General features: G+C 51.1%; 3 protein-coding genes across 3 annotated transcripts in view; all 3 read right to left on the bottom strand.

The window, feature by feature from the left end:
- Nucleotides 1-1751: 1751 nt before the first annotated feature.
- On the bottom strand, nucleotides 1752-12314 carry CASQ1 (calsequestrin 1). Its single transcript, XM_080648247.1, has 11 exons — nucleotides 11862-12314; nucleotides 10080-10164; nucleotides 9243-9343; nucleotides 8682-8793; nucleotides 8305-8378; nucleotides 7866-7996; nucleotides 6772-6817; nucleotides 6085-6139; nucleotides 5782-5882; nucleotides 4878-4952; nucleotides 1752-2375 (listed from the first exon to the last, which is right to left on the bottom strand). Exons 1-11 carry the CDS (start codon nucleotides 12138-12140, stop codon nucleotides 2220-2222), a joined length of 1215 nt encoding a protein of 404 aa, XP_080504373.1. The 5' UTR covers nucleotides 12141-12314; the 3' UTR covers nucleotides 1752-2219.
- Nucleotides 12315-15697: 3383 nt separating this feature from the next.
- Nucleotides 15698-23987, bottom strand: LOC308237770 (sodium/potassium-transporting ATPase subunit alpha-4-like). Its single transcript, XM_080648847.1, has 5 exons — nucleotides 23749-23987; nucleotides 19355-19485; nucleotides 19137-19238; nucleotides 16299-16390; nucleotides 15698-16006 (listed from the first exon to the last, which is right to left on the bottom strand). The coding sequence occupies exons 1-5, from the start codon at nucleotides 23890-23892 to the stop codon at nucleotides 15978-15980; spliced, it is 498 nt and encodes a 165-aa protein (XP_080504973.1). The 5' UTR covers nucleotides 23893-23987; the 3' UTR covers nucleotides 15698-15977.
- LOC308237230 (sodium/potassium-transporting ATPase subunit alpha-4-like) overlaps nucleotides 23910-25854 on the bottom strand; it is a gene marked incomplete at both ends in the record, with an annotated part of 27844 nt that continues 25899 nt past the window's right edge. The window contains 3 exons of the mRNA XM_080647789.1: nucleotides 23910-23926; nucleotides 25161-25284; nucleotides 25441-25595. Of these exons, the coding sequence (XP_080503915.1) occupies nucleotides 23910-23926; nucleotides 25161-25284; nucleotides 25441-25595 (296 nt within the window). The remainder of the gene's footprint in view (nucleotides 23927-25160; nucleotides 25285-25440; nucleotides 25596-25854) is intronic.

Genomic DNA, 25854 nt, shown 5'->3' with positions numbered 1-25854 from the left:
CCTGCATTGGTGGAAGTTCCAGGTCTTCCAGACACAAGGTAGAGACCAGGGCTTCGTGCTGCCTCTACTCCTTCCTCAGGCAGGTTATGCTTCTGAGCCTCACTGGCATCCCTGCTGGTAGGACGGGGACACTGCCTATCTCACAGGGTTCTCATGAGATTTAGACATTGTCTCTAGGGACAGGCTACAGATGGGGGTTTAAAATGGGAGCTACTGTTAGTGCAGGCCTCCACGGACCTACGCTAAGTAGTAAGCTCCATGATATTAATGTATTGGCCCCGTACCCATACTGTGTATTAAAGTTATTAAATGGGCACAGGTTGCATGAATACATGGTTTTTACTCTCTACTTCTGCCACTTTCCCCAGGAACTCTTTCTGGATTAGTCTGTGGAGGGGAAAACTTTTCTAACTTCAGGTCTCATTCTTCCATACTCAGAAATTCTCTGTCTCCCAGCAACACCCTTATACCTGATCCATGAAAACTGTTATGGGCTTGTTCAGTTGCTTGGTCCCCCCTCCCCCCAACCCTGACTCCTTTACAACAGGCACCCCAGCCTGAGCTGTGCTGGAGAGAATGTGAATCCTTCGTGCTGGGAACTCTAGCAGGCCCAGGTCTGGGGGATCCTCAGTGTACAAAACTCAACGTCTCCTCTCCATTCTCATGACCACCACTCGGGTCCATGTTCTCCCAACGTCACCCCAGTATGACAACAGTCTCTGATCCTAAGAGTTGGGCTCCCAGCCTCTGGTATGTCCCTCATCTCCCCTCCCTAGATCCACATGAAATGTTGCCCTTCCTCCCCAGCTCACAGGATTAAATCCAAACACCTCTGCAGTCTAGGTCCATCATGCCCACTCCAGGTCGCCGCCACCGCTTAAGCTTCTCTTTTTGTCTTTCTGGTTTCCTCTGTGTCTCCAAAAGGACACACACACATTCTTCTGGTGCTTCTGACGTTCCCACGGGCTGAAATGTCCCCTCCCCAACCCCCTTGCCCCTAATCAAATCCCATTCTTTATTTAAGGCCCAGAAACGCATTCCCTTCCTTTATGACGCCATCGAAGCCCACTCTGATCTCTCTCTTCTGAGCCCATCCTATTCGTTGGCTCCTTCTTTTAACCAACACTTATTAGGGACGACTCTTTGTGTGCCAGGCCCTGTGGACACAGAGAAGGCCTGGGTTCCTGCCTTCAAGGGGCACACAGTCTAGTGGGGGCAGACTGACATGTAAAGGAAGAGCTGGGCTGGCTGTGCTGAGTGCTAGAACAGAGGTGCCGACAAGGTGCAGTGAGCCCGGAGGAGGAGCCTGCGGGAGGGCCACCCCTGCAAAGGCCTCGCCAAGGAAGGGTCATGTGCATGCAGTCTTGACGTTCAAAGAAGAGCTGCAGGGAGGGTGCTGTCGAGCAAAACAGAATCACTGGATTACATGTTGCTGTGTGTTTTCCTTCAGCTGTTGTTCGCGTGCTTGTCTTGACTTCCCAGGGAGGTTAACCAGCTTGAGCGTGGGGACAGGCTGGCTCTCTGTTCTCCCAGAGCCCAGCAGCGGCGCCGGACAAACACCGTGTGCTCAGAAAAGGCTTGTTGACTTGCAGCAGGTAAACAACCCAAGCCCTCTGGGATAACTGCTGGAGGGAGCCCCCCTCCGCCCCCACTCCCATCACCACCTCTGAAAAGGCACTCACACCTAACGCACCCCGTCTGGCTGGCTCCCTGCTGCCATAGGGGTGAGACCTCACCGGCAGACACTTGTTCAGCTGCCCCAGATCCTTTATTGAGGCCTCTTGTTTGACCCAAATACATTAACAAAAGATTGCTGCGATTCAGCCCCATCACAGTGCCCTCCCTTCCTCTTGGCCAAGGATAGAGGGTTTGAGAAAGTGGGGGAAGAGTGTGCACAGGTAAGGGGAACAGAGGAGAGATGGGGGCCCAGAGATATGACAAGGGGAAAACCACAAGAGTTTAGGGAGTAATGGAAGGAATATAATAGATATAGGACATTGTGGGACAGGACACAGAAGTCAGATGAGATAGCTGGGCTGTTGTGTAGGGAAAAGTAGTTCCTTTTCTTATCAAGTGGGGGGTCCAGGGACTCAGCACACTGCATATAGGCCCTGGGGGCCCTATGGCAGAAAATGACCTAGTATCCCTGGAGGACTTCAGGGAAGGTGGGAGGGAGCCTAAGGAGAGTAGGTGGGGCACGGAGATGGTTGCCATAGCAACTAGTCGTCATCGTCGTCGTTGTCATCATCATCGTCGTCGTCATCATCATCCTCTGTGTTGATCTCACCCTCCAGCACATCCTCTAGCCAGTCCTCCAGCTCCTCAGCGGAAGGCAGGTCCTCCTCATCGTCCATCTCCATCCATATGCTGTCAGCCTAGGACACAGCACAGATGAGGAGTGAGCTAAGCCCGACTTAGTTCTCTGGACCTGTCCTCCCACTCGGTGGACTCTGCACATCCTTCCCTATTCCTCTGTCCCCTCCCTTCATCTGGCAGTGGCCAGGGGAGAAGGTCTAGGTTAGAACAGTGACCGTAGGAGTAGAAAGAACGGCTGGATGGGCAAATAGATTTTTTCCCTTCAGTCTTTTTGCCATGCTGTTGTCCTGCTGAGCTCCTAACACAGACCTCTCTATCAAGCCCTTGATGCAGGACCACTGGCGGCTCTCTATGGCCCGCAAGTCAGAAACTTCAGCATTCAAGGCTTTTTATAAACTGCTTTTCCAGCACCAGCCTCAGGGGTCTCTAGACTCTCAAGCCACAAAAAACTACTTGCCTTTTCCTGATGCTAATATTCATTTTCCTACTTTTGACCTTTTATACTAACTTTTCCATAAGTTTGGAAGTGATTTCTCATAATTTTCACTTGTAGAACTCCTCTACATTGTGCAATCTCCACTTTGAATGCCACACTCCTTTTAAACCCTTCTCTGCCTGACCAGTGTGGCTCAGTGGTTGAGCATCAACCTATGAACCAGAAAGCCACAAGTTCAATTCCTGGTCAGGGCACATGCCTTGATTGCGGACTCGGTCCTGAGTGTGGGGCGTGCAGGAGGCAGGCGATCAATGATTCTCTGTCATCATTAATGTTTCTATTTCCCTCTCCTTTCCTCTCTGAAATTAATCCTATATAATAAAGAGGGAATATGCAAATTGACCATCACTCTGCCACAAAAGATGGCAGGGGAGGGGGGGTTTCCATAACACAAGATGGCTGTACCCACAGTGAAGGCCAAGTTCCCGTAATGAGCCTTAACGAGCAATCGGCAGGGACCTGAGGCTGCGCCACCCCCCTCCCCGCCCCCGTGGGGCTTGACAGGGGACCTCAGGCCACACCCCCCACCTGGCAGGGCTTGACGGGGGACCTAAGGCTGTGGCCCCCATTCCGATGCCAGGCCGGGGGACCTGAGGCCATGCTCCCCACCCGGCGGGGCTTGACAGGGGACCTCAAGGTGCGCCCCCTGGCCCCAGTACTGGGCCGGGGGACCTCAGGCTGCTCCCCTTGCCCCGGGCCGGGGGACCTCAGGCTGTGCCCTCCACCCAGCGGGGCTTGACAGGGGACCTGAAGCTGTGCCCCCCCCCCTCCTGGTGCCAGGCCGGGGGACCTCAGGCTGTGTCCCCCGTCCGGCAGGGCTTGACAGGGGACCTCAAGGTGTGCCCCCCTGCCCCAGTGCTGGGCTGGGGGACCTCAGGCTGCACCCCCCACCCAGCGGGGCTTGACAGGGGACCTGAGGCTGCCCCCCCCCCCCCCGCCTGGCGGGGCTTGACGGGGGACCTCAAGGTGCAACCCCTGCCCAGCAGGGCTTGATGGGGGACCTCAGGCCATGCCCCCCACCTGGCGGAGCTTGACAAGGGATCTCAGGCCGTGTCCCCCACCTGGCAGGGATTGATGGGGGACCTCAAGGCGCGCCCCCGCCCCAGCCTGGGCTGGGGGACCTCAGCCATGCCCCCCACCCTGGTGCCGGGCCAGGGGACCTGAGGCTGTGCCCCCATCTGGTGGGGCTTGACAAGGGTGGGACTGGCCAGGTCTGGATCTAGCCCAATGGGGGAGGGCCGGCCGGGTCTGGGTCTCACGCGGTTTTGAGGTGCATGTGGGTGGGTGGGGACTTGACTCTGGGTCCTGTGGTGTGTGCCAGACTCTGACAGGAGGAAGATTTTCATATACATTTTACTAATTTTCTTTCACCTGTGACACTTCTATTATAGAGAAAGGGCAAATAGCAATATTAAAATATGTCCTCTAATTAATCCCCTTTTCATGTGCATGAATTTCATGCACTGGGCCACTAGTAAAAATATAAAAAAATAAATGCTTCTTTGATTTTCTCAAGCAGAAACCACTTTGATTTTTGTGTCTTCCTAGCTTTTTATTTGTGTCTTTACTATAGAGTTTATCAGATTTGTCCTGGTAGTGAATGGAATACCTGCCTCCTTAGTTAGACTGAGAATTATATGAAAGTAAAGACTGGCTTATTAAGTTCAACTCAACAAACATTATCAAAGCACCTGTCATATGCGAGTGATATTTCTGCCCTCAAAAAGCTCAGTCTCCTGGAAGGGACACGTATGGCACATAAATAGCCATATGGAAGTCACGTTTTAAGTGCCAATGGACTCTGAGAGTGCTAAGGAAGAAATGATTCCAAGTGAGAGATCTGGAAAGACTTCATGGAGAAGAGGATGTGTGCACTAGGCCTTAAAGGATGAGCAGCCGATTCTAACAGGTGGAGACGGCTGTGGTCAGGGTTAGGGTTAGGGTTAGGCTGGGCATGTCTGCTTCTTTTGGGAAGACTCAGCTCCTCCTTAGCAGAGCAGAGGGGAGTCAGCTATTCTGGGAAGCAGAGTTGAGGGTCAACCAGGGATGAATGAAGGAAACTTACATCAGTAACATTGACGACTCCTATTTGTGGGGCTGACAGGTCGATATCAAACGTCTTCTCCCAGTACGGAACCAGCTGTGGAGAGACCACATGGGGCAAGGTAATGGGGTCAAGGAGCACATGAGTCCAGGAGGGTGTGAGGGTCAGCACAGGGATAAAGAACACTGTGAACCCAGGGCAGAGCAGGAGGGGCCCAGCTGCAGGGCCTGAGGGAATAGGTAGAGCTAAGCAGTTAAAGGGTAGAAATCTGAAGGGAAAGTATGAGGAGGACCAGTCTGGCCCTGTTTTGATCCTGGATCTGCTACTGAGTGACCCTGTGATTCTGGGCTAGTCACTTCTTCCCGCCCTCAGTTTCCACATCTCTAAACTGAGGTAGTTATGCCTGGTCACTGCCCATTTCCTCACATTTCTGTTTGTTCATTCAGTTAGTTTTCAACAATGAATGTTGGGTGTTGGGGGTTAAGCTGGGAACAAAGGTGTCCCCTGAAACAGGGAACCTCTGTGCTTTTTTAAATTATTTATTTATTTGTTTGTTTGTTTGTTTGTTTATTTATTTATTTATTTTTTGGAACCTCTGTGCTTTGATTCTATGATTGTGTACATCCACATGCAGGAGTGATGTGTCCATCTGCTCCCCCAAATTCTGGTTTTCTCTAGAAGGAGTCAACCTCTGCCCAGCTTCTGCTCTGGGAGTCATGTGGGTGATGTCCCATGTGGTTCCTTCTGATCCCGCTCCCCTTCTCAGGCTCTCTCCATGCCCACTGTGCCCTTGAGCATGCAGCAGGCATAATCTCCCAGGGCCTCCCGCAAGGAGATGGGATAGGAACTTGGAAACAAGCTCCCTTCAGAACGTGCCATAGTCTAGGCCCTAACTTAGGACAGCCGGGCCTGAGCAGTGCCTTACCAGGGGAAAGTCATCAGGGTCAATCCAGATGATGCTAAGATCAGGGTTTTCAGTGTTATCTTGGGCCACAGCCTTGAGAGTCTCTAAGAACTCATAGCCATCTTGGAGGGAACACAAGCGAGAAGTATGAGGTGGGTGGAGAGAAAAGGGACAAACAGAAGACAGAATCCAGATCTCTTCCTCACCTCCCACATCTCCAATGTCTAGCCCAGGCCACTTGCACTCTCCCAGGAATGCCTCCCCAAACACCCCTGTCTCCCCCTTTCACCAGTCCCCCCAGTTCATCCAGTGTTCCTCCCTCACCGGGATCAGCTTCCTCTGCAAAGGCCACAATGTGGATTCCATCCATGTCGTCCTCCTGCGGTGGGGGAAGGAGGAGGGCCTTAGCTGTATTCCCCGAAGCCAGAGACCCCAGAACAGACCCTACATCTTCCTTGAACCTGAATTTTATGGAAACTCAGCTTCTGGATTAGGTGACTTCTTATGGTGGTGATCCCAAGTGACACCTCCGTTCAGCTCTAGGCCCCATACCTCCTCTGGCAAACCCTTCAGCCCCAGAACTGTGGCTCTACCTTGTCATCTTTTTTTTTCTTAATATATATTGATTTCAGAGAGGAAGGGAGAAGGGAGAGAGAGATAGAAACATCAATGATGAGAGAGAATCATTGACTGTCTGCCTCCTGCATGCCCGCTACTGGGGAACAAGCCCGCATCCTTGGCATGTGCCCTTGACTGGAATTGAATCTAGGACCCTTCAGTCCGCAGGCTGACGCTCTATCCACTGAGCCAAACCAGCTAGGGCTACTTTGTCATCTTCATCAACTTACATGTGACACGTTCTTCAGAACAACACCCCCCCCCAACCTTTGCTGGCGTCATTGTCTTTCCTACAAGCGAGGCATGAGGAGCAGTAGGGTGGGAAGTTTCTAGGACTTGGCTCTGCACCCACCTATGTTTCCCCAGGGCCTGGTTCTTTCTAGGGGTACTCACCCAGGTCTCATACATACTCTCAGGCTTCAGTTTCCTCAGGGTCGATCTAGAACAGACAGAGGACACCCCCCAGAGTCTCCATAGCAGAGTCTGCCTGTGGGTCTTGCCTAGGGCACGGGCAGCTTGTAGCCCAGAACAAAGACATCTGGCAAAGTCTAAGCTCTGGGCACCAGGCTCAGGTCATTGCATGGTCTAAACAGGTGGGAGAATGGAGGGTGGACAAGGGCACTGCAAGAGAGCCTTTTGGTAGGAAGGTAAGAACTGAGCATCTGAATACTCATTTTTTCATTCATTCATTCACTCATTCACTCATTCATTCAATAAAATTGGGTGTCTGAGATGTTCTGAGCCCTGTGCTAGGTGCTGTTAGACAGAGTTAAACAAAGCAAACACACTTCTGCCCTGCTAAAGGGGACGATAATCTAGAGGGAGTGAGTATGGTTTACACCGATGAGAGGCTATTTCCAGCTGTGAAGTTCTATGAAAGAAGAGAGCCATGTGTGAGTTTAGGGCAGGGTTTCTACTATTGACTTTTGGGGCCAGGTAACTGTTGTGGGGGCTGTTCTGTTAGCAACATCCCTGACCTCTACCCACTAAATACCAGCAGCACTGTCCCCAGCTAAAAACTCTCTCCAGACATTGACAAATATCCCCTGGAAAGCAAAATCCTCCCTCTACCTTGCCAGTCCCTCCACACTGTTGAGCACCACTGGCGTAGGGTAATGTATGAGAAAGATCACCGGCCAGATCTGGATTGGAATTCAGTTCTGACACTTGTTGCCTGTGGAACCTCTTTACTTGAGGTTGTTAAAAGGATTAAATAGAAGAATACAGATAGAAAGCACCTCTCAGTTCCTGGAAGACCACAGGCACTCAACACTTGTCACAACCCACAGTACACATTTATGGAGAACCTTCTATGTGTAAGGGCTGGTTAGGGTGCAAAACATTGTGGAAAAGAGTCAGCATATCTTGAGCACTGGCATCCAGAAGTGGATGGCCTCAAGGTGAGAGAAGCCTCCTGGTAGCCGAGATTCCCCCAGCCCATGGCACAGACAGTGCTCTGGCCCGCTCAGAGGTCTGCCCTGCCCTACCTCCTATGCTCCTCCACGAAGCTGACAATCTCCTCTTTGCTGTTGGGCTTGTCTGGGATTGTCACAGGCTCGTCCATGAAGGCTTCATAGAAGTCAACCTCGTTCAGCTTCAGGGTCAGCTTCTTTGCCACCTTTGGGGGTGAGGGTGGAGCAGGGGATGCAGGGTTATGGTGAGAAGCAGTATGATGGGGGAGCAAGGAAGAGGAAGGGAGTCAGACTGCCACTGTGACATTGGACAAGTGTCTTCACTTTTCTGGGCTTTGATTGGACATGAGAGGACTGGGTTAGATAATCTAAATCTTTGCGGTGGAGGAGGCCTGAGGTAGAGGTGGGAGTGTGGTGTGCAGGGGGCAGAATAGGTCCCCATAGATTCTGGGAGAGGGATTGGAGGGCTGCTGAGGTGGGTGAGGGAGACCCAATGTGTTCTGGGGTGGGATACCTTGCTGTCGAAGGTGGCGAAGAAGGGGATGTACGGATGAAACTCCTCTGCGGCATCCTCAAAAGCCTTGTAATCTGAAGGGAGATGCAGAGTCAGTCTCTGGGAGAGCAGGCTGTGCCAAGGAGCCCTCTCTCATCTGTCTCCCCTAGTTCCGAGACCCACCCTCTCTAACCCTCTGAGAGTGAGTAAAACATGTGATGGAGGAGGTGGCATGCTGGAGGTACCTCTCTGGGAACCACCAGAGTGCAGAAGATCAGGGCAGGTGATGGAGCTGACTGTGGCGAGGAGTTAGGGAGATAGAGGGGCCATGTAGTGGGTTAAGTGTGGGGGAGGGGGAAGTCCAGGGAGGAGAACCATGGAGTCTGAGGGTTACCCACGCTCTGAGTCTTTGCTCTTGAAGTAGCCAATGAGTTTGTTGTCATCCTCGATGTTCTCAAATGCCTGCAGCTCTCGTTCACCCTCAATCAATTCCACAGGGTCCTCTAGGACCTGGAAGAGCAGGGACATTGAAGGAAGAGAGTGAGTTTCTATCCTCATTGGTAGGAGAGGAATGAGGAAGAGGAAAGGGGTGCGGGGAACAGGAGGAAGGTGCTCACTGGGGTGTGTGCGCACGCGCATGCATGTATAAGGTTGGGTTTGGTTAAGTGTGCATGCATGTATAAGGTTGGGTTTGGTTAAGTGTGCATGCATGTATAAGGTTGGGTTTGGTTAAGTGTGCATGCATGTATAAGGTTGGGTTTGGTTAAGTGTGCATGCATGTATAAGGTTGGGTTTGGTTAAGTGTGCATGCATGTATAAGGTTGGGTTTGGTTAAGTGTGCATGCATGTATAAGGTTGGGTTTGGTTAAGTGTGCATGCATGTATAAGGTTGGGTTTGGTTAAGGATAGGCATAAAGTTTTAAAGCAAGGACATTAGGTCCAGGGTAATGAATCCTCACATCAAGCAGAAACTCCACCAGGGTGTCAGCAGAGAGTTCGCCGTCATACTCAATGACTTCATCTCCCTTGAACACATAGATACTGTCCTCTTCAGTTAGTCCTAGGGAGTGGACCAGAGATGAGCGTGACCCCAACCTTCCCACAGACCCCAGAGTCCAAATTCAGGGCCAGAGCCCATTCTATAATCCCACTGGACCCCGCCACCACCCCTCCCCTTCCCCAGCCTCACTCACCTCTCTGCCCCTTAGCCCTACACCCCTGGGGTCTATGTCCTGGTTCAAGAGTCTCTCCAGGGAGAAACTGAGATCAGGTGAGGGCGTTAGGGGAGGATGTAGAAAGATTTCTCCTCTGTTTGTCACACTAAAGAGAGATTTCATGTTACCTCCCCTGAGGACTCCAGTGGCCAGTTGCCAGTTCAGCCCTTTAACCTCTGCTGTTACTGACTCGAAGACTTAATCACCGACTACCCCACCCCCATCCATGTCTGATGGCCAGTCTCAGGCCTGTGTCACCCCCTGGTGGCCAGTGTTGTAACACCTAGCCAGGGCTCTGGAGGGGGAGGGGTGGGAAGAGGTGTTTACTGAGGCCACTCCAGCACCTAGTCCTGTGTTTTAGTTATCTGAAAAACATATGAAGAAGGCCGTGTCCACCTCTTTCTGGGGCTTGAACAGGAGTCTCCATAAGGAATAAGAGAGGCCAGGACCCTTAGCCATAACCCTTCTAATGTCAGTGTTTTCTCCGCTTCAGAATAGCAGGGTGCAGTTCCTAGCCCATACCAGGGCTGCCCCTCCAGACTCCAGGTCACCGTCCCCTCCCCGCTCCCACCCCGCCCTTACCTAGTTTCTTGGCTACAGCTGTGTCCTTCTCAGAGTCCACCATCCCGAAGCCAACACCCTTGTCTTCTAGGACTTGGGCTGCTAACTGCAGGGAGGGTTAGGTTAAAGTCAGCCCCTGGAATTCATAGGAACCCCTCTTTCCTATCGTATGCTTCCAAGTGGGCCATGTGGGATGCAGGCAGTTGAAGAGTTGACCTTGACGCTGTGTAAGGATCCAAATACCTCCACCTTTCCTACAACCCCACCCTTATGTTCCTTAGCTCAGGAAATGCCTGAACATCTACTGCTCGCTTGCAATGTGCTTGTTACGCTGAACTTTGAAGCGTTGTGATATGCCCGCTTCCTCAGGAATGCTGAGGAATCTGGCTTTAGGGAGAAGGAGGCCCTTCCCTCGCTCGGGGCTGAGCTCACGCATCTATCCTCATCGGAGGCCATGCCCAATATGAGGTAACATCCAACTTGGGATTCTCACAAGTGACCCTCAATGGGAAGCATTGGGAGAGCAGGGGCGTAGTGGGGGTGGGCTGGGCTGGTCACGTTGCTGATGAGTGGGGAATGCCTGAAAGCAGAGGTCACTGTGACCAGCACTTGTTACCCTCAGAGGGAGAGAGCCAGAGCCAGAGGAGACACGGCTGGGCCCCTTCATCCAGGTGAACGTTCCCCTTCACTCTCACGCCCCAGGTCGCTGCCCTCAGCCTGCCCGCCACACTCTCAGCCTGGTGTGCTCTGCCTTGGGTGTGGCTTTCGGCTCAACCCCACCTCACACAGCCTCAGTCCCAGGAGGACAGGAAGGGAGGCAGCTGGCAGGTGGATGGCCACGGATGCTGAGCCCTCAGGATAAAAATACTCAGCTCATTAATCAGATGGCCGGTTCCAGCCTGGCAGGGGCACACAGAAATGAGAGCCCGCGGCCCTGGTCTCTTGCCCTGAAATACTCCAAGCCCTGGGTAAGCTGGGGCCTTTCTGTACCGCCAGGCTAGGGAAGGGGCTGCTGATGCCGGGACCGGGAGCGCTAGCACACGCCGGCTCCGGAGGGATGTGTGACTGCATCACCCCATCGTCTCTGAACACAGGTGTTTTCTTGTAGGAAGAGCCCCTCTCTCCTCTGAGCCCGAGGTCAGCTTGGGGGTGAGGGGAATCTTCCCACAAAGAGAAGCTGGGGAAGGCACTCTGCAGCCTCTTCCAGCCATAAGAATGTTCCAACCAGAAGAGCCTGCTTGACCCAATAGGGGCAGGTGGGGAGCAAGGGAGCGGAGGAAGAGCGAGGGACGGAGACACGTGGAGGCGTGCTGGGCTCTAGTAAGCCTTTAGCCATGATATAAATGACTTGCAAGGTGTTAGTAACAGTTACATGTATACTCAGTTTAGATCTCTTCGGGGTGCTGCTCCTAAGTGTACTGAGAGGGGCATGCTCCCCCTTCCCCTGAAGAACCTCCCTTTTCCTTTTTTGCCCCCTTTCTGAGGACACCCCAGTCCTAGCTGAACCTGGTACTGCCAGCTCCTATAGCGTGGAGGAGACATTCCTCGCAGTGCCCCTCCCCCCTACCCCCACCCCCACTCCCACATTGCCTGACTCCAGTGGTACTTTTGGGTCCCCAAGTCTCTCATTCGGCTGAGGCCACATGCCACTTGGGTCCTATTGGTCAAGACAGGGGTCCTGCCACACTGTCCCCGGCCCCAGACCCCACCCTCAAAGGCCTGCGTGGGGTGGTAGGATGGGGGGGGGGGTGCTGCAGACAGGGGCTGGGCGTGCTCCGCAGGCCTGCAGCCCCCAGCTCTCACCTCCAGGATCAGCTCCTCCATCTCAAATTGTCTTTGTGAGGCCTTGTCGTCCTCGGGGGGCTCGTGGTAGAGCAGCGCGAGCACCTCGTACTTCTTGAACACGTTCTTGTAGTTCTTCGCGTTGACATTGACCACACGGTCCACGCCATCGTACTCGGGGAAGTCCAGCCCGTCCTGCCCCCGCACCCCTGACTCGGGGGTCCCTAGCACCAGCAGTAGCAGCAGTGCCAGCCGAAGGCCCGGCACAGCTCTGGCCCCCATCCTGACTGCAGCGCGCATGGAGGTAGTGAGATCTCGGGTTGACTCTGCTGGTCCAGAAGAGGTTCACCGGGGAGGGAGGGGCCCTGGGTCCTGGGTCCTGAGCTAGGGGCGCACAGTGAGGGTAGGGTGGGGAAGGGCCTGGGCAGCGGACAGAGGACACTGCTGGGTCCTGGAGACACTGTCAACAGAGCCAAGAGAAAAAGGGTCAGGAGGAGGAAGAGGAGCAGGGGGCGGGGCGGAACCCGAGCTGCCCCGAGATTGGCACCCCGCAGCCCCACCTGGTCCAGTCTAAATATGTTCTCAGAGTTGGCAGGGGAGATGGGTAACCTTCTGAGGCCAGGACAGCTCCATGAGAGCGGCATCTCCCACCTCCTGCCCCTGTCCCCGGCTCCCAGAACCTCCCTCCTCTCCCCTCCCCACAATGTCCAGGGCTCCTCAGCCCCGTCCCCGTCCCCACACCAGCCTAGCTCATCACCATATTAAGAAAGGAAAGAGCTGGAGCTAAAAATAAGAGCAGATGAGTCGAGAGGTAAATGAAACTGGGGCTGGTGAAGGCGGAGTTGGGGTAAGTAGGGGAAGTGAGGGCCAGGGGACTCAGAGAGGAGGAAGTGGGGGTAGAGGGGGAGATATTCTGCGTCAGAAGTTAGATTCACGGAACAGGAGAGAAGGGACAAGCGCAGTATTAACTCTAAGTCCCAGAACCTGGAATCCCTTCCAGGTGAAGTCTGTCTCTCTGATCCTGTCGCGAAGAGGGGCAACACAAATGCGGTCCAGGCTGCAGCAGCGAGACCCCCTGCACTTCCCTGTAAAGAACCAGGACCAAGGATGAGGTCATTCTCTGAATAAAAGATGGAGCCTCGGCCAGGACTGGAGACCTGGCTCGGTTCCAGCCGGTTTCCTTTGCTTCCCTCAGCACTCCTAACTTGGGACCGGCGTGGGGTGGGCAGTGCTGCACGATGGGCCTTGGGGCGCCTCTGCCCATGGGGGGTGGAGAAAGCCCTTGGCTGCTGCCTGCTCCTGCTCCTGCTCTGGACTCTGATCCGATGGGACTCGGTTTTCTGCGCACAGTGGAGAGGGAGGGTCCCCGGGCTGCTGGTGCCAAGGAGAGCAGCGAATAGCAGTCACTCATTCATTCCTATGTCTTTGACAAGGAGGATCACGTATGAACACTGGGCGGGGGGGGGGGGGGGGAGATTAACACTGGGAAATCTGAGAGCCAACCGGAGCTGGGAAAGGCTCTAACTTTCTGGAGCCCATCTTGGGGGTGAGGGCCAAGTGGACGAGTTCAGCTCCGTGTACCTAGGAAGGAAGGACCGTCTCCAGGGCGCTCACCATTCGCTGGTAAACGAAGGCACCCCCATGGCGGGCTGGGTCAAGTCAGAAACCCCCATGCCCACCCTGAGATAGCCCTGACTTTGGAGCGACAGTGTTTATTTTGCACCCAGGCGGTGGCATGGAATTCGGTTAGAGGAGTGAACGCTCCCACGCTCCCGTGGGGCAGGCCTTGCAGGGCCAGGGCAGGCGGGCCACGGAAAGTCTCGGGATCGTGGCAGAGTGAGTCCAGGAGGGACAGCGGTCCCTGGCGCAGGAGAGGCCAGAGGCAGCCTAGGCGGGGCGTGCTGGAGCCGGAGAGCCCTCAGAACCCATCTCCTGGCTCACAGGAGCGTGACTCACGTGCGCACAGCAGTAGGCGATGGAGGTGGTGTCCCGCCTTGTTTCTCACGTCTGCTGCATGTGGGGGGAGGGGAGCATGTGGACAAAGACCCTGGGACGTCAGACTTGTCCATGATGAATGTGACCTGCCGTGTACCCGCGAGGGTGTGCAATGGGACTAAATGGTGGCCCAGGCTCGCTCCGTTTCCTCACCTTCGCCTGCAGCTGCCAGACTTCTCATGCCTCCCTGCTCCCTCTCCTTGCCCTTGGCTCTGCCGTTCCACCCTGTGCTTTCCAGTCGCTGCACCACCCCCATCCTTTGCGCTCTGATGCTTTGCTCTCTGCTTTCTGCTCAGCGCCTTCCCTCCGAGCCCCTGCTTTCAGGCCCTTGGGCTCAGCAGGCTCAGCCACTGGTGTCAAATGACCCTGAGTTGGGGCCTCTGTATTTTTAACCCACCAGACACCCGAAGCTCTCGCTCCTGAAACCCGAGGAGCTGGCCCCTCCATACCTCATTCACACACCCCCTGGCCCCTCCATCTCCCAGGGTCTGGTTCAGCTGCGTCAGCAGCAGCGTGGGGGGGAGGGGAGGAGGACCCCAGACTGATATAGCTCTGTCCCTAGGAGACCTTGCATTGGAAGAGCGAGGGGAGCATGGGTGGGGAGACCTGTGAGGCGGGTATAGGGGAACAGTGGCTGACTCTACCTTACAATGCCCTTCTCTTTGGCCTCCCACCCAGACTTGCCCATGGCCCTTCTCCCATCACTGTCCTAGTCTCTTTCTTGTTTATTGTTGTGTCTATTTCTGTCCCAGCCCTCATTGTAAGACTAGTCTGAAAAGTGATGAAGGGCACAAGTTCTGAAATCAGAACAACCTTGGTTTCCTCATCTATAACACGGGGCGGGGTGGTAAGAATATATTTGTTGTGTGAGTTAATGGGTAGTATCAGGCCCTTGTCCTACTGCAGGCATAGCATGCAGCCACTAAACACATTTACTGTTCGTGGTGACAGTCCATGATCCCCCAGCTTTCCTTAGCCGTTCTCTCTTGCTCTGTAGGCTTTGGGGCACAGCCAATCCTCTCCTCTAAAAGAAGCCTAAACTGAACTGACCCACAGGCCAAGGCAGACCAACTCCCAAAGCAAAGCTGTGAATGGGTGGCGAGGAAGGAAGGCCAGGCAGGAGGGAAAGGCTCCCTGGGGACTCCTCAGTCACCAGACACTCAGCAGCGTGTGTGGGCCCAGGCTCAGCGACCAGGGTTTGGGGAATGGCCATCACCCCTTGTGGAGTCAGGGGCATGAGGCAGCGGGGGGCTTTGCCTAATGTAAAGGCTACAGGGATACAGAGAGCGTTGTTTCAGCCTCTATTTCAAGGCAACAGCAGAGAGAAAGGGCTGAGGGGTGGGATGGGGTGGAGATGACCTGACCAGCACAGGGGGTGCAGGGCAGGGATCACCAGTGCCTTCCTCGGCCCCACATCCACCACTCACCATACGACCCTTCCCAAGTCATTTACCCTCTCTGACCTCAGGTTCTCCGCTGATGAAGTAAGCCCTCTTCTAGCACGAAAACTCCGATTCTGTAAGCTGCCCCGAGGAACGAAGTGGGGCCTGGATGAGCCCACCTGGCAGACTGCATGTGGGTGCTGTGGTCCCGTCGTGTGTGGTCTGCTGCTCTGTTCTCCCCTCTCCCATTTCTCTGATTCCAGCTGGACTTGCCCTGTCCTTGCTCCATCAGGTAGGAGAGGGACTTTAAGACTGGAACAGCCCTCAAAGCGCAATGGTGCTTGATTCTGATCCCCTCCCAGCTCAGCTGTAGTCCCTGACTTTCCCTGCCTGCCTGCCTGGCTGCCATGGAGATCTAGAATGAGAGCATCACAGTCACCTCCACTCTCCCCAAATCTGATGCGACATGTCCAGCAATGTGAGAGATGTTGTAAACGTTTACTGTCTAGACTGGCTACTTGATTCAACAGGACAAGGTCCCTCTCTGCTGGGTCCAGTCAGACGCAGACTGGGCTTTCATTACCCTCAACCCACTCCATCTCCTCCCCATGGTGTGATCAGCCCAGCCCCAAGATGGTCTGTCTCTCTCATCCAAGGTGATTCACCCCAGCATTTCTCTGTCCCAACTCGGATGTCATGCCAAACATACTCCCTAACCCCCCACCAGCCCATGTCACGTGACGCTCTTCCTCTTCTGAGTTTAGTAGTAGGTCTCCCTTTCCACCCAGCCTGTGGGAGAGAAGAGACCAGATTGACCCAAGAAAGGCAATGGGAGGCAGCAAGGAGAGGTGAGCAGAAGGGTAAGCGAGGACCAGGTGGGAGGCCCGAGGGTGGACCGCAGGGCACCGAGGATTGGAAGGAGCAGGATGGTGGAATTGAGGACTGAAGGACCGGGGTCCATGCACAGCCCAGGCAGTGAGGAGGGAAGAAGAGCAGTGGGTCTGACGGAACCAGGTGGGATGGGAGAGCTAGTTAGGAGGCTGGTGACCACTCAGTCAGAGTGGGGTGCAGGGAGCCTCACCTCCAGGATGAGTACGAATGGTGAGCTTCCTCATTTCATCATAGACGAAGATCAGAAGGCTGTAGGGAGTGGCACAGAACCACCAGAGTATCCTGTAGAGACAAGAGTTGGTCAGTGTGGCTGGAGACAGAGGGGCCAGAGAAGGGCAGACACTGAGAACAGCGTACAGGCATTGGGTGGGGGGCTGGTCCCCACCTCTGAGGAGATCAGAGTCTGGGGATGAGAGAAGAGAGATAAATGCCACAGCAGGGGTCTAGGCAGTGTGCGTGGGGATTATTTACCAACTTTGTGGCGTTGCTGAGGGAGGCCCCCTTGGCTTTCTTAGTCCTGTAGGCCTTCTACCCTCCAAGGGGAGGCTGTCCAAGCAGGAGAGGTCTATCTGAGACGAGGCGTGTGGGAATGTTTTCCCGGGAACATGCACACTCCGAGTTGCAGTGATGGGGAACCTTTTCTTCCTGAACTTCTTTGGTGGTTAGAGCCCAGGGGGATGGACTCTGGGCAGGGGCTGAAGCGGAACCACGTGTGTTCTCTCGGATGACAATGAGATGGCCTAGACCCGTGGTCGGCAAAATGAGTTTGCCGAGCACTGCGTAAGGCATTACCCTCACCCAGAAGTTTTGACTTCAGGTTAAAGACATTAGTACATCATTAAAATGTTTTTTAAGTGTTTTTCCCTAAGGCAATGGTCGGCAAACTCATTAGTCAACAGAGCGGCAAACCACTGGCAGTTTGTCGACCACTGGCCTAGACCAGTGCTGTTGGAATGGAATGTGTGTTAAGAGCCACATGTGAAATGTGATATTTGCTAGTGGCCACGTTAAAATAAGAGAAACAATTAATTTTAATAATATGTGTTACTTAACCCAACATAGCCAACATATTATCATTTCAAAATGTTATTGATATCATTGATATTAATGAGAGAGTCTTCTTTTAATAGTAAATCTTTGAAATTCAGTGAGTATTTTACACTCATAGCACATTGCAAATCAGACACTAAATTTTTAGTGGTTAAATGAAAATGTTTGTAGTCCACCCCACACAGTAAGGTTTTTTAATAGAAAAATATTTGACACTGTTTTAGTTTTTAACTTTAAGTTTACTGAAACTAGCCCAGCCAGTGTGGCTCAGTGGTTGAGTGTCGACCCATGAACCACAGAGGTCACACAGTTCGATTCCTGGTTAGGGCACATGCCTGGGTTGTGGGCTCCATCACCGGTGGGGGGCATGCAGGAGGCAGCCGATCAATGATTCTCTCTCATCCATGATGTTTCTATCTCTCTCTTCCTCTCTCTGAAATCAACAAAAACATATTTTAAAAAATTTACTAAAGCTAAATAAAATTACAAATTCAGTTTTTCCATCTCATTAGCCATGTTTCAAGAACTCAGGTGACTACCATAGTGGACAGCACAGGCCTAGGCCAAAGTTATTTACACTCACTCACCCACACACTCACACACACACTCACACACACACAAATATATATATAAACAGTTATGGACATACTGCCACCCATTCATTCATTCAACAACCATCGTCATATGTCTACTTGGTGTTTGTGTTAGGTTCTGGGGAAATAACAATGATGACATGTGGTCTTTGATCTCAAGGAGCTCAGGCAATCAAGGAAAAGAGGATAAAGAAACACACAAGATAAATAATCTCAGTATGAGGTGATGAGTCTCATGGTCCAGGTACATACAGAGTGTTGGGGAGAACAGGCAATGTTCAGCGGCACTTACTATTACTTATACTTTGGCATTAATAGCAACAGTAACAGAGTTACTTTTAACGAAGCACCGACTCTGACCCAAGCCCTGGGCTCAGTGCATTATATGCATTTCTGCGTTTAATTCTCACAACAGTCCGCCTGGTTTGTATTATTGAGACTTTGCAGATGAAGCTGGGGTTTACAATGGCTAAGAAGTTGTCCAAGGTACCAGAATAATACACTGTAGAGTTGAAATTCAAACCTGGGTAACTATGTACAGTGACAGATGGTTACTAGACTTACTCTGGTGATTACGTTTGTAAGGTATATAAATGTTGAATCACAAAGTTGTGCACCTGAAACCAATATATAATATTGTATGCCAACTATAATTATAAAATTAAAAAAAGAAAGAAATTCAAATCTGGGATTGTCAGTATCTAAGAGTAATGACAATCTCTGTTATTAAATATTAATTGAGGTCTATAGTATACAAAGCATTGTGTAAAACACTGCAAGGGACAGAAAGATGAGCAAAATATGTAAGTGCAGAGAAAATGAGTTGGAAGAATACACACCAAATCATTAACAGTGTTACTTCTATGCAGGTGGGGAGGTGAGTGGGGGTGGAGTGGAAAGGGAGTTTTGTTTTCTCTGTAAAATTTTTAAACAGAATTTTTTCATAAGCATATACTAAAGTGAAAAACAAAAACACAGGAACGAACAAAACAAGGAACCAAACAAGACTTTCAGTATGCCAATTCACATAGAAGGCACATTAAAACATACTTGCATATATACGACAGAATTGCATGCAAACGAACAAAATTATTGGGTTAATTTCATGATTACTTCAGCTCTGAGCATAGGTATCCTTGGACAACTAACCACACATCACCATCAAAAAAAGATGTCACTCTGCCAATTTGCATGTCTGGGGGTTGCCATCACTTGTCACAGTTCCTAATCTCTCTAAATAAGAAGCGTTTGTCAGAGCACAGACAGTTCTATTTACAACATTGGGTGTACCCACTTTCCCAGGTGGCCCCAGCTGGGCCTTCCCTGCTCAGGCACATAATCCCTGGACACTGAGATCCCCCTGCTTGCATCCCTCCCTTACTCACTTGAGTGGGTACATTCGCAGGGCCACGTCCATGCCTGGAGTATAGGACAGAAAAGCAGCCAGCAATGTCTCCTCCAGGATGCCAAATATTAGGACCTTGTTTCTGGGGAAAAAATGCTTCATTGTATGTTGGAGTCAGGGAGGAAGAGAGGGGAAGGGACAATGGTGCGGCACTGTGTGCAGGTTTGGGGGCGCACTGGGTCCCTTGGAGGCTCTCACTTCATGCCCTGCTGGAAGACCGAGAGGCGGCGGGTCTTGCAGATGATGAGGTCGGACCACTGCACGATCACGATGCTGACAAAGAAGGCCGTCTGGCAGGTGAACTCCACCACCTTCCGCTGCTCATAGGTCTGCGGGGAGGGGGGGGCAGCGCCAGAAGGGATTCAGACAACCTCAAAGGCTTCTGCCCTCTGCCACCTTCCCAGACCCCAAGGCTGAGTTAGGTCCTCAGATTCCCAACAGCACTTCTCTCCTCTCTCTCTTAGCACTTCTCATGCCGTAGGACGCGTTGTTTTCCTTGCCTGACGGAAAGAGTCCTAAGTCACGTCTTACTTATCTTCGCGTCCCTCTCCCATGCTTAGTTCAGTGACTGGCACACAGTTTGGCTCAGGAATAAGTTAATAAGGAGGGTGGTGTAGGAGAAGAAGGCAGACTTCAAGAGAAAAGCAGAGTCAGAGAAAAGAGGCCAGTAAGGAAGGTTGGGCCAGAGGCGAGTCTGAGTGCAGACGGGAGAGGATGTCTGAGGGTGATACCAGATGGGAGACAGCATTCTTCCATCCCTTCATTCACACTTTCCATGTAAGGAACTTACAGTCTAGTGGGGAAGGGGGATGTGCTATGTGAGTACAATAGGTAAGCTGTCAGAGCGATCACACAGGACTTATGGGAACACAGAAGAGGCGCATCTGAATGAGACTGGAAACACCATGTTTATAAAGGACTTGTAGATGGAATAAAGAATTTAAAGCTACATAGGACTGAACAATACTGAGATACTAGAGATCGTGGAATGTGGTCAAAGTTGTAGTTGGAGGGAGATAAAGAGCCTTAATTGATTAAGGTATTACACATGTGTCCTTGTCAACAATAAAAAAAAAAAAAAAGAGCCTTAAACGATTAGAAAACAAAGGCTAAAAATTGGAGCCAAGTATCAAACTTGGAAAGATCAATCAGCTCCTTGTGTGCATCAGATCTCACCACCGCCCTCCTTCACTGCACTCGGCCACTGACCACCGTGCCCTCCTGTCAACGCGTGAAGATTTTAGCGCTCCCTATCTGGGGCTGCTTGTTCCGCAGGGTGAAACTCCAGGGTGTCCTTCTCAATAGCTACAATTTCTTTGTAGTTTCAATGCCAAGCATTCCTTTTTCTTTGACCATTATCTTTACCTTTCCATCTCACTGACTCTAGTATCTCAATTCCAACCCCACCGACCCACTGTGTTCTAAATTTGCATATTATCTGTTTCCTCCTCTGCCCCTAACTAGACTATATGCTCCACAAGACCAGTAACTTGGTCATTTTTGTTCACTACAATATCTCCAGGGCCAAAACAGTAACTGGTACATAGAAGATGCTCAAGAAATACTTGCTAAATGAGTGAATGAGTGGTAATCAGTGGAATGACTGGTGAGAGATATTTAGAAGCTAAGGAGCTATCCTTGCTTCTAGTAATATGTGGAGTACTTCCAGGTGCACAGCTCTGTACTCGATTATCTGAAAGTCACAGCTGTGGAAGAGACATAGACCCTGCCTTTATGGAGCTTATGCCTCAGGACAATTATTCTCAATCCATTTTGCATTTCCTCAGGATATCTTTGATGTTATTTCAAATTAATTTTAATTACCTTTAATTTATTATAAATGAATACATGTCAAGCTGCATCTTGGCAGCAGGGAGATGGTATCAAGATATAAAACTTGCCCAGCTGGTGTGGCTCAGTGGTTGAGTGTCAACCCATGAACCAGGAGATCATAGTTCCATTCCTGGTCAGGGCACATGCTCTGATTGTGGGCTTGATCCCCAGCAGGGGTGTGTGTGAGAGGCAGTCGATCAATGATTCTCTCTCACACATTGATGTTTCTATCTCTCTCTTCCTTTCCTTTCTCTCTGAAATCAGTAAAAATATATTTTAAAAGAGATAAAACTAACAAGGGCTTGAGCTGAGGATTGAAGTGATATGGACAATGGGGACTCAGGGCATCACTGGACTCTGGAGCAGTGTTGGCAGCTGGAAACACGTATATCTGATGACCTCATGAGGCTCAGTGTGTGTGAGGGGAATCTTTTCAACACCCCATATTTTAAAAAAGATATATTTTTATTGATTTCAGAGAGGGAGAGAGAGATAGAAATATCAATGATGAGAGAGAATCATTGATTGGCTGCCTCCTGCCCGCCCCACAGTGGGATCAAGCCCGCAACCCGGGCATGTGCCCTTGACCAGAATCAAACCTGGGACCCTTTAGTCCGCAGGCTGACACTCTAGCCACTGAGCCAAACCGTCTAGGGCAGGGGTGGGCAAACTTCTTGACTCGAGGGCCACAATGGGTTCTTAAACTGGACCGGAGGGCCGGAACAAAAGCATGGATGGAGTGTTTGTGTGAACTAATATAAATTCAAAGTAAAGGAGCGGAGGGGAGAGCAAGAGAACCCTCCGCTCTTTCGGCTCCGCGGGCCGGATAGAACAGCCGTAGTTTGCCCACGGCTGGTCTAGGGCAACACCCCAGATTTTAACATACTTTTGAGAAATTTGCAATTCACTTGGTTGGAGGTACTATGGTGAAGTAGGAAAGTATCAGGCAGGAAATCAATCTGGAATTCTAGTCCAGCTCTTCTAGGATTCATAGTAGGACTTGGAGAAAGTCACTAAGTCTTTCCAAACTCAGTGTCCTCATTTTATAGTATGATGATAGTAGCCTCTGTGCTCTCTATGGTACTAAGGTTCTAGCAATAACTGGTGTCACATCTCCCACTGTCTTAGAACTTGGGACAGAAGTATCCTATATAATAAAGAGGAGATATGCAAATTGACCCTCACACCTTCGCACAAGATGGCTGCCCCCATGTGGTCAAAGATGGTCACTATAAGATGGCTGGCAGAGGAGGGTAATTGTGGGCAACCGGGCCAGCAGGGGAGGGTAGTTGTGGGTGATCAGGCCTGCAGGGGAGGGCAATTAGGGGGACCAGGCCTGCAGGGGAGGGCAGTTGGGGGGGGACCAGGCCTGTAGGGGAGGGCAGTTAGGGGTGACCGGGCTGGCAGGGGAGGGCAGTTGGGGGTTACTGGGCCGGCAGGGAAGGGCAATTGGGGGCGGGGCGATCGGGCCTTCAGGGGAGCAGTTAGGCATCAATCAGGCTGGCAGGGGAGTGGTTAGGGGGTGATCAGGCTGGCAGGCAGACGAGCAGTTGGGAGCCAGCAGTCCTGGATTGTGAGAGGGATGTCCAACTGCTAGTTTAGGCCCGATCACTGTGGGATTGGGCCTAAACCGGCAGTCGGACATCCCCTGAAGGTTCCCAGATTGGAGAGGACGCAAGCTGGACTGAGGGACACCCCCCTCCCCCCAGTGCATGAATTTCGTGCACCGGGCCTCTAGTTCACAGATTAAAAAAATCATGCTTACTAAAATTCTTAAACATATAGTGTTGGTTTAGAGGGCTTCAGTTTGGGTCTCATTCATCTTGAGTGTTAGGAAAGACTACCACAGAGAGGAATCCTCTAAGTTTAAAAAGTTTAGAATGAGTCCTGGCCAGAGAGCTCAGTGGCTTAGAGTGTCATACTGATCTGCCAAGGTTGCGGGTTCAACTCCCAGTCAGGGTACATTCAAGAATCAACCAAGGAGTGCTTAAATAAGTGGAGCAAAAAATTAATGTTTCTCTCTCTCTCTCTTCCTCTCTCTTTTTCCCTTCCTCTCTCTCAAATTAAAAAATTTAGAATGACAAAGGAGGGATATACAAAGAAAATAGATTTTTGGACTTGAAATTATTTGAGTTCCCATCGAGGAATAGAGTGTAACAGGAGACAGAGGACCCAGCACTCATTTCTGGGTAATGATGGTTAGAAGATAGAAAAACAGAAATCAGACCTCAAAAGTTGACAAGACAAAGAAGACTTCCAGGAAGCCAAAAGATACAGGAAGATAAGGACAGACAACAGACAGTAGGAATGAACACAAATGAAGTCATGTAAACAAAAAGAACATTTGCTGACATGATTAGAGAATGAGGTTGAAAGTTACAATACTCATATAGGACTAGAGATAAGGCACCAACTCTCTCTGCTTCCTCCATTTTCCCACTCTTCAAAAATTTGATAAACCCACTCTTCCCTGTCACTTCTCTTTAAAAAAAAAAAAAGAGTTTTATTGATTTTTAGAGAGAGAGGAAGGGAGATGGAGAGAAAGAGAGAGAAAGAGAGACATTGATGTGAGAGCGGAACATCAAAACTTCAATCAGCTGCCTCCTGTATCTATGGGAATGTGCCCTGACTGGGAATTGAACTGGCAATCTTTTGGTGCATGGGAGAATGCTCAACCAATGGAGTCACCCCAGCCAGAAGGGCCCGTCACTTCTTCACTCTTACTAGTCACTATCCACTCCCCTGCCCCTCTTACTCACCCACTGCTGTCCATAGCTGTCCTCCAGATCATTGAAGTATCGGTTTTCCCAGTTGATGCGGATGCCTAGCAGATCAATAGGCTTAAAGCCATTTTCGGCCAGAATCACAAAGTACGTAAAGAATCCAGCCAGAGCCTGAATCATCCCTGTGAGTGGTAGGATCACAGAACAGGGGAACCTGGCTCAGAGAAAGACTTCAAAAGGCAGACCTTAGAAGGGGTGGTAGCTGGGACCTGCTTCTAGCTGGGTTGGTGTGTGCTGAGCTGTAATGCTGAAGATGCTTCCAGCTATGATCTGATCCCATCATTTCTGTTGGACTGGCCTCTGAGGCCTGATGTGTATTTCTAAGCTCTAACCCAGAGTCATCTTTCAATCATATAATCTTAAAATCTGAAAGGACCTTCAAGGAAATTTCTTCCCTCTCCCCAATGAGTAAGTGCTGGACTCCTCCCTCTCCATTTCCTCTGACATTAGAACACTCGCAAAGTCCTCGCCTCTCCTCTCCTCTCTCTCCTCAGGCCCTTGCCTCTTCCTTACTCACAACCTCTATTCCCCACGCCTGGACCACAGCAATAGCCTACTAACTGCAGAGCTCTGCACTGTGCAGATGCCTGTGGACATTGGTCTTCACAAGTCTGTGTTATTTACGTCTCTTAAGTGGAAAACAAAAACACAAAAACGATTCAGTCATTGTCCAGGGTCACGCAGGAAGTGGTAAAATGGGGATTCAGACATAGGTCTGGCTCCTAAATCTCTACTTTTTCTATGTGTTTCCTCCTTTAGATGTTGGGATGGACCCCTTCCAAGGTCTGCCTTTTGAAGTCTTTCTCTGAGGCAGGTTCCCCCATCCTCAATCTCTTCCCTGTCCACCCCTCATTCTACTCCTGAAACACCCTACTGCACCTGGCAACTCAAGAACAAAGACATCTAATGGTTTTCAAATGTACTTCAAACCTGGACCAATGGCCTTATTTTCCACTACTCCTTTATCAGGAATAAACTGGTTTATTCACCCTTCAATAACCAGACCGTGTGAATTTCTCCTCTCTTCTCCCCCTGACCCACACTTAACCACACTTAATCTAAGCCCTATCTTTCAGCATCAAGTTTAAGTCCTGTTTCCTTCATAAAACGTTCTGACAATCCTCATGATTGGCGAGCCTGCTTGTTTTTCTACTCCTGTCTATACTCACTTTTTTTGGCATTTGGAAAGATGCTATCGTCTTATATATATTTGTTCCTTCCTGACTGGGCTTTAAGTCAAGAGCAGACCACAGATCAATGGTCCCTTGTATTCCCATGGCTTAACACAGTTTGTTGTTAAGAACAAACTGACTTCCCAACTGAGATGGATCCAATGACTAGACAGGTGCAACCATTCCCCACTCCCTTCCCCCTCGTTCTGGCCGCACCAATTTGTCCATAGGCCATGCCGATGAGACGGTTGTTCACCAGTTTGTCAGTCTTTGGATTACGTGGAACCCTCTTCATGATGTCACTTTCAGCTGTCTCATAAGCCAAAGAGATAGCAGGGACCTGGAGAATGGAGGGTGGGAGTAACAGGGGGACACAAAATTCAGAAGGAAACACAGAAGTAATTCCAGCTCAGTCCCTGTCCCTGGACACAGATTCCTCCTACTACTCAGTCCATCTCACAGGAATTCTGCAGCCGGGTCCCGGTTTGGTCCTTACCATGTCAGTGCCCAGGTCGATGCAGAGGATGGTTATGGTGCCTAGAGGCAGGGGGATGCTGAGGATGATGAAGAACAGGAAGGGGGAGATCTCAGGGATGTTACTGGTCAGGGTGTATGCGATGGATTTCTTCAGGTTGTCAAAGATGAGGCGGCCTGGGGAGAATGGTCAACCTTCTATGAGAAGAATAGAGAGGACACACCTCCCCCAGACCTGCTCCTGGACAGAGACCACCATAAAGCAGTGTCATGATCCATGAAAGTGTCTGGAGGTCCTAGGCCTCGGTGGTTCAAATTTTGTTTCTAAATTGTGTGACTATTACTTAGAGCCAGGGTTTATTAACATGCCATATTTTTGCACTCTTCGTTCCTGGATTCAACATGGCTTATTAAGCAGGGTTGGGCCTGGTTAATA

Source organism: Plecotus auritus, assembly GCF_963455305.1.
Source record: "Plecotus auritus genome assembly, chromosome: 12".
NCBI classification, from domain to species: Eukaryota; Metazoa; Chordata; class Mammalia; order Chiroptera; family Vespertilionidae; genus Plecotus; species Plecotus auritus.
The sequence above is the reverse complement of the archived record's forward strand: the minus strand, read 5'-3'. Positions and strand labels throughout refer to the sequence as shown.